Genomic DNA, 16,204 nt, shown 5'->3' with positions numbered 1-16,204 from the left:
AGGTACATAAAGAATAAATCAAAATGATAATGCTGTGGGTTTACCCACTGTGCTGCTGGAAAAAAAGCAGCCAGGATGCTGGAGGTATGGAATAGACCCCAGGGCTCTGTAACACCAGRAAAGGTTCAGAGAAAGGGAAGACCAAACTTTGTGAGTCAGTGTATTTACTTGAGGTGCTCAAGGCCACGTGAATATAAAAGCCAACAAATTCACTTCAATCAAATTGTGTAAACCCATTAAATGCAGCAGCCTAGACAACTGGTGTGGTGGTGGAAAGAACAGGAGGTGTGCCAGGGAATAAGAGATCTGTTCTTCCAAGCAGTTGGTACCAGTATTCAGATAAAGACTCTAAGACCWTGGCCTCTGACTTACAAGCATTTTCCCTTGGAGAGGGTTTAATGCAACAGCCATGGACAAGCTGTCAGGAGAACCAAGGCAGAGCAGCTGCAGTTGCAGCAATACTTCTGCTGAGACAATCAAGAGGCAAAGCCCACAGAGCCCTCACTTTGATAGCCCTCCACTGACACTTGGTATCTGGGGAGAAATGAACAATCAAAACCCAGCTTGCAGGACTTAAAGAGGGCTGAGGGAAGGTAATATTTTATTAAAGTAAATTTTAAAGTAATATCATTGAAATTAAACAAAACAGAAAAAAWGTTCTGTAACCGGTATGCCATTTGTCACAGCACAATGGAACCAGACACTGCTTTGTCTCCATCTGTGGCCACTGGACCTTGGAGACCCAGTTAAATAGTAGGTACAGGCTCAGCTAAGCTTTACAATCCTTTAGGGCAAGGATAAATGACTTGACAACAGCAAGGAGCTGCTGCCCCAAGGTTAGGCACAACCTGGCAGTGGCCACATTCACTTATGGAAGAATCTGTGCCTCTTGTCCTGTGCCYTCTGCTACCAGTGAGCTCAGGGATAGGAAAACTCAAAATTAWGATGTCAGAGTTGTCCCTGTCCCAGGCTTGGCCAGTGCAGAGGTCTGGCATAAGGCACAATTTTCCCTCTGTGCTTAGTGCAATTAACCTGGAAAGAGCGCAGACAAGGAGCAGACCCAGTTCTTCTCCCTGGGGATAGGCTCCAACCAGCAAAAATAGTGAAGAGTAGCGAAGATGGTCCCTTTCTCAATTTTATTCCCCACTTCCTTCCAGCAAAGAGGGGCTGGTCTTATGGCAGGGTCAAGAAACRTTCCCAGCAGCAGTTAAGAGCAGCAGTTGGTCCTGCAGCACCAGGAGCTCAGGAGTTTGTTCCATAAGTCTCACCAACTCCCTGCAAGATCAGAGAGAACAGTTCTCTGCCAGAAAACTTCTTTCTCCCCCTTCCACTCACACAAAATCCTTTGCACAAACAAGCTGCTTCCTGTTACTCAGACTTTGCCAGTGGCACAAGGTGTGTTGAGACAGAGATCTGCCCTCTGCAGCCACAGTTCCCACCAAGCACAGGGCTGTAGGGCTGAGCCCTATCTTCAGCACCAGTTAAGCAACCCACTAAATCCTACAGGCTGAACAGATCATTTGGACCTTGGAGAGAGCTGTAACTGTGGCTGTCAGCACACTGGTCTCAGAAAATACCAACCGATTGAATGGGTTTTTTCACAACTGCAGGAACCCCAAAAGCCAAGAAAGAACGATTTGATGGTTTCCTACAGCTGCCAGAAAGCAAATGCCAAAGACTGCAACCCAAAAAGGAGGTGCAGTAGGAGCATGACAAGTTCTTGAACATATATTTTCCTCTCCCAAGAGTGGTTGCCGAGGAAACATGACAATATTTGTTTCTAGAGCTCTTCCCTACAACAGCGTTGAGGTAAAAATTAGCTTCTCTGACGAAGAGAAAGTTTCCTTAGAACTGTGGTTCAAAATCCCCATTTGATGTGGACTTTCTACATCCTGTATCAGAATCTCTRCAGAGTCAGAGGAGGAAGCAATTTTGCCTCTACCCTGCCTTCATTGTGCTTACCAGCTCATGATCTTCCACATATTTGTATTTCTTCTCCCGATAGTAGTATTTCTTCTTCATGCAATACAGAACAACTATGTCACACAGCACTGTTGCCTAGTGGAGATTGAAAAAGTGTAAGACAATGATCCTCAGAACTGAGGCGCTAATGCAGAATCAAGTCCAAGTGCAGACAGTGTCACTTACCACACCAAACAGCGCTAAGCCAGAACCGATGTTAATCATGGTAGGAATTACATCAAATTTTCCTGCCTAGAAGACAGTKACAAGGCTGAGTAAGCTTTTCAGCATCTCTGAGAGCCCTCACTACAAGATCTCCAGGAACTGGCACCCTACCTTTCCAAACACTATGATATCAAAGCGGATGCCATAAGCTTTGATAAGTGTCCGTGACTCCGAGCCATCTCTATTCCTGTAGTATTTTGCAAACCTGCAGAAAAGATAGGTTGTCAGAGCTTAGCTGGAAATTTTGAGATTGCTTATGTGATCATGCAACATCCACGTATGTTCTCCATCCCAAAAGGACACAGACACAAGCTCCCAGACACAAGCCCCAAGTGATGGAAATTTCATGCTGGCAAGTGCATATGGGAGAAAAGCCCAAAACAGTTAAATTCAAAACAACAGTGAGCACCATAAAACCAGGAAACTTGCAAGGCATAGGAAGGGGAGAAAGTAGATTTAGCAAGGGGGCAGAAGGACTARCAGGAAGAAATTCAGCTACACGAGAGGCGGGCAGGCGGCTGCAGGGGACCAGGCAGCCGCGAGAGGGCAGGGCCGGGAGCAGCAGCGTGKCTCGACCTGGCACACAAAGGCTGCTCTGTCCCGCAGTGGGTGACYGCAGGCAAAAGACAGGGAAAAGGGATGAGAACAAATAAGTGAGATCAGACTTACTCTGCCACATGGTTGGCTAGGCCAGGAGGAAGCAGAAAAGAGGATGGAAGAGAAGAGGAAAGACTGRTAAGGGGCTGTACCATGGTCTGGAATTAGCAAGAACATTTCAGATCCAGCTGTGATATCCTCCAGATGGTCCTGACACCCCAATACTTGCAAGCCTCACACCTCCWAAACATGTTTGTGCTCTGCACAGCTCCTCAACAAATTCACCCAAGTTYCACCAAAAGATCCCCTGTGCTAACTGAGATTTTGTGATTCTAAACGTGAAACAGCCCTGAGCCACGTTTCCTCATGAGCAGGAATCCTGCAAGGACCTTGGAAAGATGGCTAATCCATATTATTACAGTMTAAGTCTGGATGAAACCAGGCTCTGTGCTGCTGTTTCACTGGAAGTGCTGGACTTACCTGTACAGGCCAGAATGTGTATATGGTGGTGTATGTCAGGACACTCCTGGTGCAGATATCGTCTTCAACAGAGCCACTTTTACTCCCAAGCAATTTTTACCCCAAGCAGAGTCACAGAGAYTCTCCCAAYTCCACCTCAGTCCCCTCAAATTCTRCTCTRTCAGCACTACCCTGAAACAGTCAGCTGTCCCATTGCCACCCCATTGCCCAAACAGTCACCCAAAAGCTGATGGAAACATGACTCAGACACTCTGATGTGATCAGTGGAGCTTCACTGATCTCCCCACCCTGCTGTGGTTTGCACACAGTGAGAATCTCACTTTGCTTTGTTCTACAGCATCAGAAAAGCTCTCCAGGTTTTCTTTGGTGCTCTCCAAAAGCCCAAAATTACCCAAACTGCCATGAGATGGAGCTGGGACACCAGGTGCCCTCCACAGCCACATTACCTGAAGTTGTAGCCTGGTGAGACAGTGTGTGCAGAGTCCTTGTTGTCGAGGCGCCGGAAGGAATATTTTGGCACACAGTGGGAAGCGGCTCTGTCCAGGTTGCAGTCCCAGTTGATCTGCAGTGCCATGACTCCACCCTGCCAAGTGGAGGAGAGGAGGTGACGGGCAGTGCAAGTGCTCAGCCAGCCCAACATCAGGCTCTCTGCTGACCAGGACCCTGATTTACTGGCTCTTATCCCAGCTCAGTCCAACACTTTTCTGCTGCTACAGAACCTTTCACATAACCCCACCCTAACAAAGAAAGGCCAATTATTTGTTAGGTAGAATTGATTCAAGTCCCTTTGGCCAGAGCACTCTCCATCCTGATCTATGTTCTGTGGCTCATGCCATGAGGCAGAGGGGACAACCACTCACTACTCCTCTTCTAAAAATAGCTGAAACCCAAGAGAAAGGTCTGCTAAATACCTCCACAGCCATTTCCTGGAAGTCCTGCCCTGCAGCTTCAACTATTTTCCCTAAACGGAAGATGGGGCAGAAGGGATCTSTCTGGGCATCATAGATGCAGTTCTTGAGGTACGTGGAGTTGATAGTGGGGAGGATGTTTCGCCTGCAGGAGAACAGAGGGAGAAGAGTTGTTGCATCTCCTTCCACCACTCCAGTTCCCCTTTACTGTCCACAACACCAGACAATGCTTTGACCCCCTCAGTATTTACTTGCTGAAGTTGAACTTGCGGTACCAAATGTTGTTCTTCACCAGAAGGGTGAAGTTCTCAGCTTCTCGCAGGAACGCTGGCCTACAAGCAATAGCAAAGTAAGTAAATACATGTTTTCATAAACAGGACCCTACAGGGTCCTTGATGCTCACCTATTCAGCTTTTCCCAACAGGATCTCACTTGCACCAGCCTGCTCTGAGAAGGGGAATAATGGGACAGAGCACTCACTTGGGTATGTGAGAGTCATCCTCCACAGGGCACCATGCAAGGACTTGACAGGTGTTAATGCTGCTGTTGTATGGAACACACTCCCCAGTCTGGATGCCTGGAAAGACAGGTGCATGGAGGTACTCCTGAGCAAAACCAGGCAGTATTTGACCTGTGACATCYCCTCACTCCATATGGCAAAAGCAATTTTCCCAGAGGTGAAGTGCCACTACCAAACCTCACATTATGTTCCACTGCAAGTGCAATTTCAGAGAAAGAAGCATCAGATGCTTTTCCTGAGTCAAATCCTCATCCATGCGAAATACYGCTTCAGGGACTGAAGGCCATGAAAGCACTTCACACTGTTTGCTAACTCATCAGAGCCCACATCTACCCAGCATCCACCCAACACAGTTAAAGTCCATCTGGTCTCCACCGAAGAAAAATCTGAGCTTCCCTTTCAGTTCTCTTACATGTGAGAGAATGAGAACAASGAGACTGAAGTGAAATGCTGCTTCCTTCACAGCAGGGAAGGCACAGCACAGAGGTACCACAACCCAGACTGAAAGGAGCCTTTACAGCAGGTTTCTTACCACTGCTGTGGGTGCTGACATATCCTGGAACACAGTCGTCCTTCACCTTGCACACTGTTTGATCATCTGGAAGCTGGAGAYGAACAATAGTTACATAAAACTCTGTGAACCCGCTCCCACGCACGCCCACCCACACGAGGCAGGATGAAAGCAGATCCTGCACCTACCTCCGGGCAGTGGCCTTGACTCTGATTCAGCGTGAGTATCACATTGGTCATGACAAACACAGTGTTCTCACCCTGAGCATGCAAAACAAGAAGGAAACTTAAGAGYGACAGTCTGCAAAGAGCATCCAAGGCACTGCGCCAAACATCTTTGTTGACAGAGCCCAGGTGGCCCTGCGGAGGAGATTTGCTTTGGACACTGCTGGTGCAGCACTAAAGAAGCAGATTCTTACATGTATCGCCTGGTGTTTAGCCAGAGGGAGGACTGTGGAACTGGCAACTCTTTCTGTCCTCCCACTCGGCCCAAAGTTCCTCATTCACATCATGAAAACAGAGATCACCCAGCTCCTCAGGGGAGTTGTAAGGCAGGCRCAGAAATAGAGCTCCAGCTGCAAGTCCGAGCACCACTCCCACTCTTTCTTTTTGCAATATATCAGCTGGGAATTTGCTCAGTTCTGTTTCTTCAAGGAGCACTATTTTCATTACTTTACTTTCACTACTTTCAGATCTGTATGATTCCAGATCTGTCATTTCCTTCCTCTCCACTGCCATGCAAATATGAACACTCAGCCAAAATCTAGCTAGATGTGTCTTTTTTTCTGCACCACGTGTCATGCARACAGAGGGGCCCATGACCAGCAGCTTGGCTGTACCTGCCCAGCCCAAAGGCCACCACATATGGCCCACACAGCACAGATTCCCAAAGAAACAGTCAATCAGTAACTACAGCAATGCTTCCTGTTCAGTTCTRGATCAGGTGAATTGCAGGCTATTCCTGTGGCTTCTGCCAACAATTTAACTTGGGGTTGTTTGCTTTAGAAAGCAATAAGAAAGATGATGTGGTTATTGTTGCAGCTTCTTCCTGAAGCCTGCAAAGTTCTTCCTCCTCTGCCAGGACCGCTGCTGTTGCCAGTCTTTGTGGGCAACATGGACAGTGGGATCAATGCACCCTCAGAGAAGGAAAGGCTCCAAGGAGACCTTGGAGCCCATTCGAGTACCCAAATGGTATATATTATATATTATAAAAAGGAGAGAGAGGGAAAGCGGGAACATTTAAACTAAAAGAGGACAGATTTAGATTAGATATTGGAATTCTTCACCACGAGGGTGGATAGGCCCTGGCACAGGTTGCCCAGAGGAGCTGTGACTGCCCCATCCCTGGAAGCGTCCAAAGCCAGGYTGGAYGGGGCTTGGAGCAATCWGGGATAGTGGAAGGTGCCCCTGCCCACARCAGGAGGGTGGAATGAGATTATCTTGTTTGCTTCCAAACCCAACCATTCTACACAAGCACACGCACAGACACACTTTTCTTGAAACAAGTTTCCCCATGGAAGCTGCTCAGCATGATCTGAACAAAGCAAAGCTACTTTGTTCTTTCATCTCATGGCCACGGTGGAGCCAAAGCTGCTTCAGTTCTCAGTGGACTTCAGCAAAGCAATAGTTGTTTGTTAGAAACCCCTCTCTCTGAATTTGAAAGTGATTGATACCTGAGGAGGRATGACATAGTCAGCTACATCCCAGATCCTGGCTCCCAAGGTKGATGTGTTGGTCAGTGTTACTCCTTTCACCTTTGTGGTTACAGAACTGACCACAGAGTCTGTTTCCTGGTAACCCTTCTCCCACAGAAAAACCCACCTGAAAGAGAAGGATTGCAAGAAACAACAGATAAACACCATGAACGAGCTCATGTGGTTGGAATTTCTCCTTTTTCTGTATGTCACTTGAAATAGCCAGACCAGACAGTTTCATAGCGTTTCCTTATAAAAGGGTCACCAGTCTGGCAATCTCCCGTCTGATTTTTGGGGGGATATTTTTTATTTTCAGACTGGTTTGCAGCGTCTGATTTGGTCTTATGCCCAGGGCATACGACAGGGCAGGGCAAACGACAATCACCTCCTGAGACCGTCCAGTTCCTGAGGGGCCCTTGGGCCGTTCGCTTAAAAGCTGTACTAGATCCTCGTGGRTCCCTTCCAACTCAGAATATTCTGTGATTCTGTCCTATCTGCAGCCTCGCAATCCCAGTTAAGGTTGCCCGGTTAAGCAATGCCACCACGTCCGTGTGTCACCGTTCGGCGAGCTCCGGGCTCCCCTCAGCCCCTCAGCCCCTCAGCTCTCAGCCCTCGGCCCTTCAGCCCCTCAGCGCCTCAGCCCTCAGCCCCTCAGCGCCTCAGCCCTCGGCCCCTCAGCCTTTCAGTCCCTCAGCGCCTCAGCCCTCCAGCCCCTCAGCCTTTCAGCCCCTCAGCCCTCAGCCCGCCCAATCGGCCCCCCGGCCCCTGAGGGCCCCTGAGGAAGGCGCGGTTCCCGCCCTCATCCCCGCGGGCTCCCTCAGGGCTGCCGGCCCGGGACAGCCGCGTTCCCCGGAGCCGCCCGCTCACCCGATCACRTAGGCGAGAATTCCGAGCTGCACCCCGCGGTTAACGAGCCCCACTTTGCGGCTCCGGATCAGCACGATGCGCGGGGTGTCGTACTCGAAGAGGAAGCTGTTTAAAACCTCGCACAACGCCATGGCGGCGGCCGGGAWGGGAGGRAGGGCGGCCGGGACGGAGCCGTCCCGGGCCGGGCCGCGGCTGCCGCAGCCCCACAGCGCCCCGAGCCGCCCGCCGGGCGCTCCCGCAGCCCCGCGGCGCGGAGCGAGCCCTGCCCGAGGCCAGCGGGGGCAGCGGACTCTCCACGGCGGTTTTCATAGAATCACACAACTCATTAAGTTGGAAAACACCTCTGAGATCATCGAGGCCAACCTGTGACTGAACACCAGAACACTGAGTGCTACGCCAGTCTTTACTTAAACACCTCCAGGTGCACTGACCCAACTTCCCTGTGCAGCCCGTTCCAATATCTAATCACCCTTTCASGGAAGAAATTCTTCCTAATTCTTTCTCATGGCCAACCTAAACCTACCCTGGCACAGCTTAAGTCAGTGTAAAGACCAAACACCTGGCTGCAAACAAGAGCAGAGCATATTGAAGACCTTCACCTTCCCATCCACAGAGCAAATTCTTTATTTGTCCTCTTGGCAAACTGCTGGGTTAGCTCAGAAAGAACAAAACTTTGTTGAAAGGAGTGTGAAACATACCTGTTACAATCCTTCTCACCTTGTTTCTACAAAAATAGAATGTATCTAAATATAAGAAAAATAGAGAAGAGAAAAGATGCTGGAGCACAGATTAATTTGCCCTGAATTTGGCTGTACTCTGGCCTTAGACATAGCAGAAAGCTACTCACACAAGTTCAGGAGGAGAAGGAGTAGGTCCTTCCAAAGTCCCACATTACAATTTCAATGAGGATGAATGAGATGCCCAAAAATATTACAAAGACTGTAAAAGTCTTTTTCATTGTAATTCCTTGGTTCAAGTTAAAAAGAACATTACAAAGAGAAGAAACTGGGCTTTTCAAAAAATGCTTTGTGTCCCTGGGATCACCAAAAATGAGTGTGTTTGATCTGGTTGGACCATGAGGCCTCCAATGGTGAGTTTGAAACTCGTTCAGTGGCCTCTTTCTAGGGCCTCTCAATCCAGGGCTGCAGAAAATTCTGGTGAGGCTGGGGCAGAAAAATGCTCAGCACCACATTTTTTAGGTGATACATCTTTTGGGCTTCCTTCCTTCAGAATCATGCTTTGAGGTGACTCCTGGCTTTCTTCGGGGTGTGAACAGACAGCACTGGGTGCTGAAACCAATTCAGGTTGTGATGAGCTGCCCTTTTTTATTCAGCAAGAGCTGCTYATGGTGCTTCTGAGTTGGTTGGCATTTGCCACAGCTGCACCACTTTTGACAGTTTGGGGAGGAGGCTCCTTGTCTAAGGGTTTGTCCCAGCTCATATTCTTTGTTATGATGATTCTTATTGGACTCACCGGTACACATCAGCTCAGGTTCTTCATTATCCTGATTCTGTTTGGACTCACTGGTACACATCAGCTCAGATTCCTCATTTTCATGGTTCTTATTGGATTGGCTGGTGCAGCAGCTTGCCAGCAGCACAAAATTTCACAGGGTGGCTCTGCAACTATTCCCAGCATAAATCAAAGGAAACAACATTTGCTGCTTCATCCAACCAGAGAGAGAATTTTCRAGAGGGATCCTCACCACTGGGTTTTGCACTTGACACAGCACAATAGGGATAATGATGATGGATCAGCAGATCTGGAGGAGGATTGTTTTTCTGTGTTGCCATCACCCACCCCAGAGAAACCGAATCGACACCTCACGAGTTGTTTCAACACCAACGCACTCCCGCGGGCACGTGCCCACCACAGGAAAGCAGCAATTTTTAGTTGACTCRAGAAAATACATCCTCTGGTCACAGAGTGCCTATGCTCTGATAGCTTTAAAATCATGTTATTCTAGACCAACTGTGAAATCCTGAGCACACTTCAGCATTSTGGATATCAGCATTTTCCATTCTCTGATCAGCAGAGAGTGGCAAGAATCATGGGAGCCTTTACCAACTTCCAGTTTCTTATTCTATCGAAAACCTGACTTTCCTGATGCACAGCTTATGGATCAATAAGCAGTAACAGAGCATGGAACAAAGAGATCCTTTAAATCTGACAATGAAAAGCTGGCAGTAAAAACAAAAATCACATTAAATTGAAAGAGCTACTACACCACACAATGGTACTAATATCCAAGCTCTGATARCAACACCCATATGCCTTCTGTCTCAGACATGCTGTCAGGACTCAAACTGCTGTATTGTTCTTGACTGGGTTACTTGAGTGATCTCTAAGCCCTRTTCTCCTTCATTTAAATAAATAATTTGAATAGGAATTTGCTTAGCTGAAGGGACAGAAGGTCATGAAAGCACTTCACAYTTGTAAATGTGAGCTTTTGGGTTTGCAGCTTCCAGATCTATATGCCCCTAACTGGGATCTGGGAATTAAGGTGAATTCTTTGCTGTTTGGATATCATCACCAGCMAAATTTTACCTGTGAAAACCAAACACCTTAACCTTATAATTTGAATCACACATCTGTTGTGCTATAGTGATTTTACTCAAATATAAACCAGTATAGCTGAATAAACATGTCTGTTGTCCAGTGCATGGAGAAACAGTTATGGTGGGAGGCTGTGTTTCCAAGCTTTCCTTATTTCTCTTGATTCCTAGAGAACTAATAAAACCAAAACCTTATAGACACTTTATATTTGTCACTCAGGCAGGTGCAGTCCTGAATGCAAAGCCTTTTGAGTAAAGAATGACAATTTACACATTTTTTTTTCAGAGCAGTATTACTTACTCTTCAGAARGCAYTGAGAAATGTTTGCACTTACATGGYGYAATTAAATTTTGGGAAGTRAATGTTGTGCTTATTGGCACAGTGAAAGAACTTCTCAGAACCGCAGGCCAAAAATGAAACATCAAATTAACTAACTTCTTTTGCTTAAATACATCAGTTAATGTTATGCCACTTTACTATTACCTGGAAAGCTGTCAGTGGGAGGAATGTGTTGCTAAGAATAACACTGAAATGCAGGGAGTTAGGTGGCTCAGGAGAGCAAGAAAGATATGGGTGGTTTTTTAGTTTTGGGTATCAATTGTTCTCTTTATTGCATTTGTTTGTGTGGGCCAAGCCTAACCCGGGTCTCTAATTACAGCTGAAAATGAACTCAGGAGGCTTCTGATATAAATCTCACTATAGAACAGTAGTAAGAGTTCACACCAGTAACAGCTGCTGGTTTCTGCCCCATGAATTGGCAGTTTCACTGCTGGTGCCCACAGACACGTGGTCCCTTACAGCAGAGCTGCACAGCTACCAAGAGTGTAAGAATGAGCCATAGCCTTGATCAGCAGTATTCGAATTTCTGTCAAGACAGCCATTCCAAGGGGGAAACACAATTTTCCAAGCAGTTGTCCTTGTAAAGGACAGCGCTCCTAAGTAGGAAATATTTTTCCTGTCATTGTATTTTGAGCAATGCCTCTGCACCAGAGATCTGTGATGACAAGCAGCACATTAGCTGGATGATGTGCAGCTTCCATGAGGGACTTCTCRTGTCTTCTAAACCAAGTTAATGAATGAGATTAAATTGCAAACCAAATCAACCTTGTGGATGTTACCTGGGCATGAAAGTCAGTGATTAGTTTCACTGTATAACAGTCAAGACATTAATTATGTATGTTAATTTTTAAAGACCTAAAAATTWATGAACCTGTAATGGGAAGCTGTTGGTCACCATCCACTGGGGAGCATCTGGAACCTGATGCAAAGCTGTTCAGAAAAAGTTATTGTAAACACCAGTCCTTCAGCCAGCTAATGCAACAACTGAGCCCTGCCTCAGGCAGAAATGAACAATCCAGAATAAAAGAACCTTCTTGCCAACATGCGATGGCTTTGTTCAGCTCCTGCCATAACTAACAGGAGGAAGAGGAGTCCTCCTGTGTAGTTCAAGAGATTTACCTTTCAAAGGAGTTTGGTCAATGAAGAGAATCATGGGCATAACCAAAGCCCAACATTGCTACCTCAGTATCTCAGCTGCAAGGGTTCTGATCTTGGTATTGTTCTGGTAGAAAATAATCACTCAGCTTTGCTTTTTAGTGATTTCTCCAAATTTTTCCCCTTGCCAATGGAATTTGTGAAGGAACTTCATACATCAGAGGTTTGGACCAAATCTCTCATCCATTATTTTTGGTGTCTGTAGTGACCGTTTTCTGGCATGTTAGAGGAAGGTTAGGGGACAAGACAGAATGTGTCAGCTGTGTGATGYAATTGAAAGCAAAACTCCCTCTGTAACATCCCAGCAGGAGCCTGCACAGGGTGACATTTCAAAATGACTGGCAGCCACTGAAACTTTATAATAAACCCTTAGGATTTCATTAACTCAGGAAGCTCATGCATATCTTTCCTGGATACTGTATGAACAATCACAGCCTTCCTGTTGTTGCACAAAGCCTTTTACAAATCATAACTCTGTCCACATGAGAAGAGAATGGAATTTGCTCTAAAGTTCTGAAAAACCTCAGCAGAAGGAGCTGTAGGAGGCTTTGTGGGCTCTGAAGGGGACCTGACATTGGAAAAACTGCTCTGTTTCTGCAGAAAACCCCAAATTAGGGAGAAGATGAGATATACTGCAGAAACTTATATGTATCTTATATTTTATACATATGGGCTTGTAAATGAGTTAATGAAAGTGCAAATTGACCTAGTTTCTTTTGCATATATTTCAAAGCTGGCTGAGAGGAACTAAAATTCATTACAATTTGCTTTCTTGGAGTATCAATTCCATAATTTCAGTTGAAATAAAATATTTTATAAATTTTTCATTTCTTTGTCTGTTACAGACTGGAARTAGAACATTTTAATCTTGGATTTTGTACAGTCAAGGGGTTACAACAAAAGATGGGTATGAGGCTCTTCAATCCTACTCTAGATCACAGCARTATTGTTCCATGGAGTCTTTTTCCTAGAATTTTCTTATCTCACTGTTTGACATTGTCAGCATTGAGGTTTTCATCATCTACATAGGGAGAATGAAGAGATTGTTCTCTGGTCTGAGAGGATCCCCAAACACCAGCCTGCAGCATAAAGCAAAGACAATGAATCTACCCCACAGGGAAGTGGGAGGAACCTCATTGTGATAAATGAACCCACAAAAAACTTCCACACCACAGAGCCTTGCAGAAGAAAACCCCACATTAGGAAACTTTTTTTCTTTCAGTCCCTGATTAAAGCTCTCTTACATTGATGCATTTTCCTTGACATTTGAATTAATGAGCCAAATGTCTCCAGTGAATTCAAGATGAGCCTACGACACCTAAAACTGTTYCTATGGCAGCTGCATGATGATACAAACTGGAGGTTATGACTTCACTGCAGAATCATACAGCAGGACAGATTGGTAGAAATCAATTATTYAGGTATTATAATGAGTATTAATAGTATGGCTGTGAAGGAAATAACTGATTTACATTGATGAGATCTACAATGCCTAGGAAGAGAGAGTATCTTAAAATTTCATTACATTGTCAGTGTATCTTTCWTTCCAAAAAATGCAGATATGTCTTTCACTTACTTAGGGAGGTTTTCCATGGATTCCACAGGGCCTCCCATACCTCACAGGTTTTTTRCAGTTGCATTATAATTCACACATCTTCTTGCTGGAATTCTTGTRAAGAAACAAGCTCTTACTCAAGGGTTTTTTGCCACTTAGAGATAGTTTCGACCTGTCTTTCTCAAATGTAAGATAGGGAGCTTGACATTTCAGATTGTTGCAGCTTTCTATGGGAGGAAACTGCAGAAGGAACTACCCAAACCATGGTCCTGCCACACCTCATCAATCCTTATTTAGCCCTTTGCTTGGGTCAACAGTGCTTGTCATTGTTTGGGCTGAGGGTGAAGTAATTTCCTTCACAATTTTATATGAAGTTTCATATCTGGGTCTGGTGATTGATTGAGAAATCAAGTGTTTCAGCCAGAAGTTTATTCAAAAACATGAGTAAATTAAATGAGGACATAAAAGCGGGCAGCAAATCTGAATTCTGAATATTGGACTGATATTAAGTGAAGACTTGCCTGCGTTGGCTCAGTGTATTCGGCTGTATCCCASATGCTACTGCTTGTGTGAGCCAATTCCTTCACATTGGTACTCACTGAGCTGTTAAATTCATCCTCTCCTGGTAGAGAGGAGCATCCTGACCCTTCAGATGCCATTTGGGAAACAGCAATTATCTGCAACAGGCCTTGATGTCATCCAAAAACTTTCCCCGTGCTGTGTTGCTGTGGACCTAGACTCCAACTTTTTCTGTCACAAATGGTAGTGTCCCATCCATGTTGTTTTTCTTTAAAAGAGCTTAAAATACACAGACTTTAACTTTTCAGAGTGACTAYTTTTGTGCCTCATGCTTATTGCTTCAAAAACCTTGGCCTAACATTGTCACTTGCTCATGAATTGGATGTGTTAAGGAGGAAGGACACCTCTGCTTTAAAGCTGACAGAAATGTCACCCAGCTCATCTTAACTCATAAAAGCATTGTCAAGTTTGAAAATCTATTGTATGTTCAGAAGATACTTTCTACATTACATAAAAGCGATATAAAAGGTTTGCTTTGAAAAACAAGCCACAAGCACTTGCACCAATTCAGGTTAACAACAGACTTTTCTGGATGGGGATAAAATAGAACCTGCAGAACAGAAATACAAAGCAACTGATCCATGTTCCTTTATTTATATCTGCTATTTTAACAGCATTTCAACCTTTTCCTTCTGGAGAACAGTGCTTTGGGMTAACGATGTTATTGGAAAGTGGCAGTGGGAACCCAGCTCTGAGAAGCAGAAGGTGGGCATAGAACCTTAGTAAGGCAACTTGGATTTCCTGCAGAYTCAATTCTTGGTGCGATTGGGATCAGTGTGCTCAATGTCCTGGCCTGCTGCCCTCCCAGGAGAATGAAACCAACTCCATGCACCTCAGCAGACTTTGTTCAGCAAACACTTATCACTGAGAACAGCCCTTGCTTGGCAGCGCAGAGCAAAATTTGCCCTTTAGAGGCAATCAATTATGGCATATTCCTAAAACATCTTATTGTTCTTGGAATCTGCTGCACGGGGTGACTCGCCATCTCATCTGACCTTGAACAGGCGACTCTACAGAGCAGGCTCTAATCTCAGAAACACCAGTGTAAACCTGAGACTAATCAGTGGAGTTATTTTGGATTTTTCAAACAAGAAACAAAACCAGAGATCATGGCAAGAAACAAAATGCTGAGTGTTTTCTAGAGGAAGCTTAGTTAACTCTGTCCAACCAACCCCACCTTGTTAGATAACATCCTATGCCACACTATGCCCTGGAGTTCCCACAACCACATCCATCCTCAGGGTGGTCTAATACCAGATCAATGGTCTTGTTTGCTGCCATGGCATCATCTCTTCCTCAGTACTACCAGACTTTGCTGGTCTGAAGCAATGCTGGGACAACTGAGGCTAAATGGATGGAAGCCAGCATCAGGCCAACCTCCTTCTGGGCCTGACTCCACCCCCAACACTTCACACCAATACAAACAAGGTGTAATGCTCTTTTGCACTGGGCAGACACACAGCATCCACCCCACAGGGCTGGCAATGCCATGCAAGGCACAGGGCAGTGGTAGAACAGGCTCTGGGGTCACCAGTGGCCACAGAGATGTCCAGTTTCTTATCTCMTATTGCTTGGGACACCATTCTACCTTGTCTTAGATTGATTTTGCATCAGGTGCTGAGGTCAAAAAGGAGAGATGAAATCACTACTCCTCTCAGCAGAGCCAAGACATGGCACATACCTTGGCTGTGCTTCTTCTGCTCACAGTCACACAAAGCTGCAGCTGGTCAGAGTGCTCCAAGCCAACTCTGTGCATCTGGTCCAGGCGGGCAGGGAGAGGTGTGAGGCCACCACTGGCACTGCACACACAGAAGGTGGGGCTGGAAAAAGGCAGAGCTCTCAAGGTCAGACCTCTAAATCCCAGGCTCAGTCTGAAAGACACAAGTTTGGACCAGAATCCATTAGACTCAGATTAAAGGTCTAGGGTCCTCTCTCTTGCAACAGAAAATTCACATGAAGACACTAAATATACAAACGCTATAACACAGATCTAATGTTTTTCTTCCAATCTTTTAGTACTTTAAATCACTTACAACTATAGACATGACAAAACATTCAGTACCAGACAGACTTCTTGGCTGTCAGTATTGTCTTAAATGCCTTAGCTCACAGGAACAAACCACAGTCTGCACAAACTGGCTGAATTCTTTAAGATGTCTGTGATCACTYCTTAGGCTTTAGCTGACCACAGTACAGCTCTAAGTGAGAACCAGAAACAGGCTTGGGATGCATATAGGCACTAGAATAGCCACAAAGA

At 45.7% G+C, this 16,204-nt stretch overlaps 1 protein-coding gene across 1 annotated transcript; it reads right to left on the bottom strand.

The window, feature by feature from the left end:
• Positions 1-476: 476 nt before the first annotated feature.
• On the bottom strand, positions 477-7,973 carry P2RX4 (purinergic receptor P2X 4). Its single transcript, XM_057377767.1, has 12 exons — positions 7,764-7,973; positions 6,876-7,023; positions 5,392-5,463; positions 5,225-5,297; positions 4,653-4,749; positions 4,424-4,504; positions 4,176-4,317; positions 3,711-3,847; positions 2,299-2,392; positions 2,149-2,214; positions 1,963-2,058; positions 477-1,275 (listed from the first exon to the last, which is right to left on the bottom strand). The coding sequence occupies exons 1-12, from the start codon at positions 7,892-7,894 to the stop codon at positions 1,243-1,245; spliced, it is 1,170 nt and encodes a 389-aa protein (XP_057233750.1). The 5' UTR covers positions 7,895-7,973; the 3' UTR covers positions 477-1,242.
• Positions 7,974-16,204: the final 8,231 nt, after the last annotated feature.

This window comes from Malurus melanocephalus, unplaced genomic scaffold (genome assembly GCF_030028575.1).
Source record: "Malurus melanocephalus ecotype Western Australia unplaced genomic scaffold, MMel_1.1 scaffold_325, whole genome shotgun sequence".
NCBI classification, from domain to species: Eukaryota; Metazoa; Chordata; class Aves; order Passeriformes; family Maluridae; genus Malurus; species Malurus melanocephalus.
Note: the sequence above shows the minus strand (reverse complement) of the source record. Positions and strands in the feature narration are given on the sequence as shown.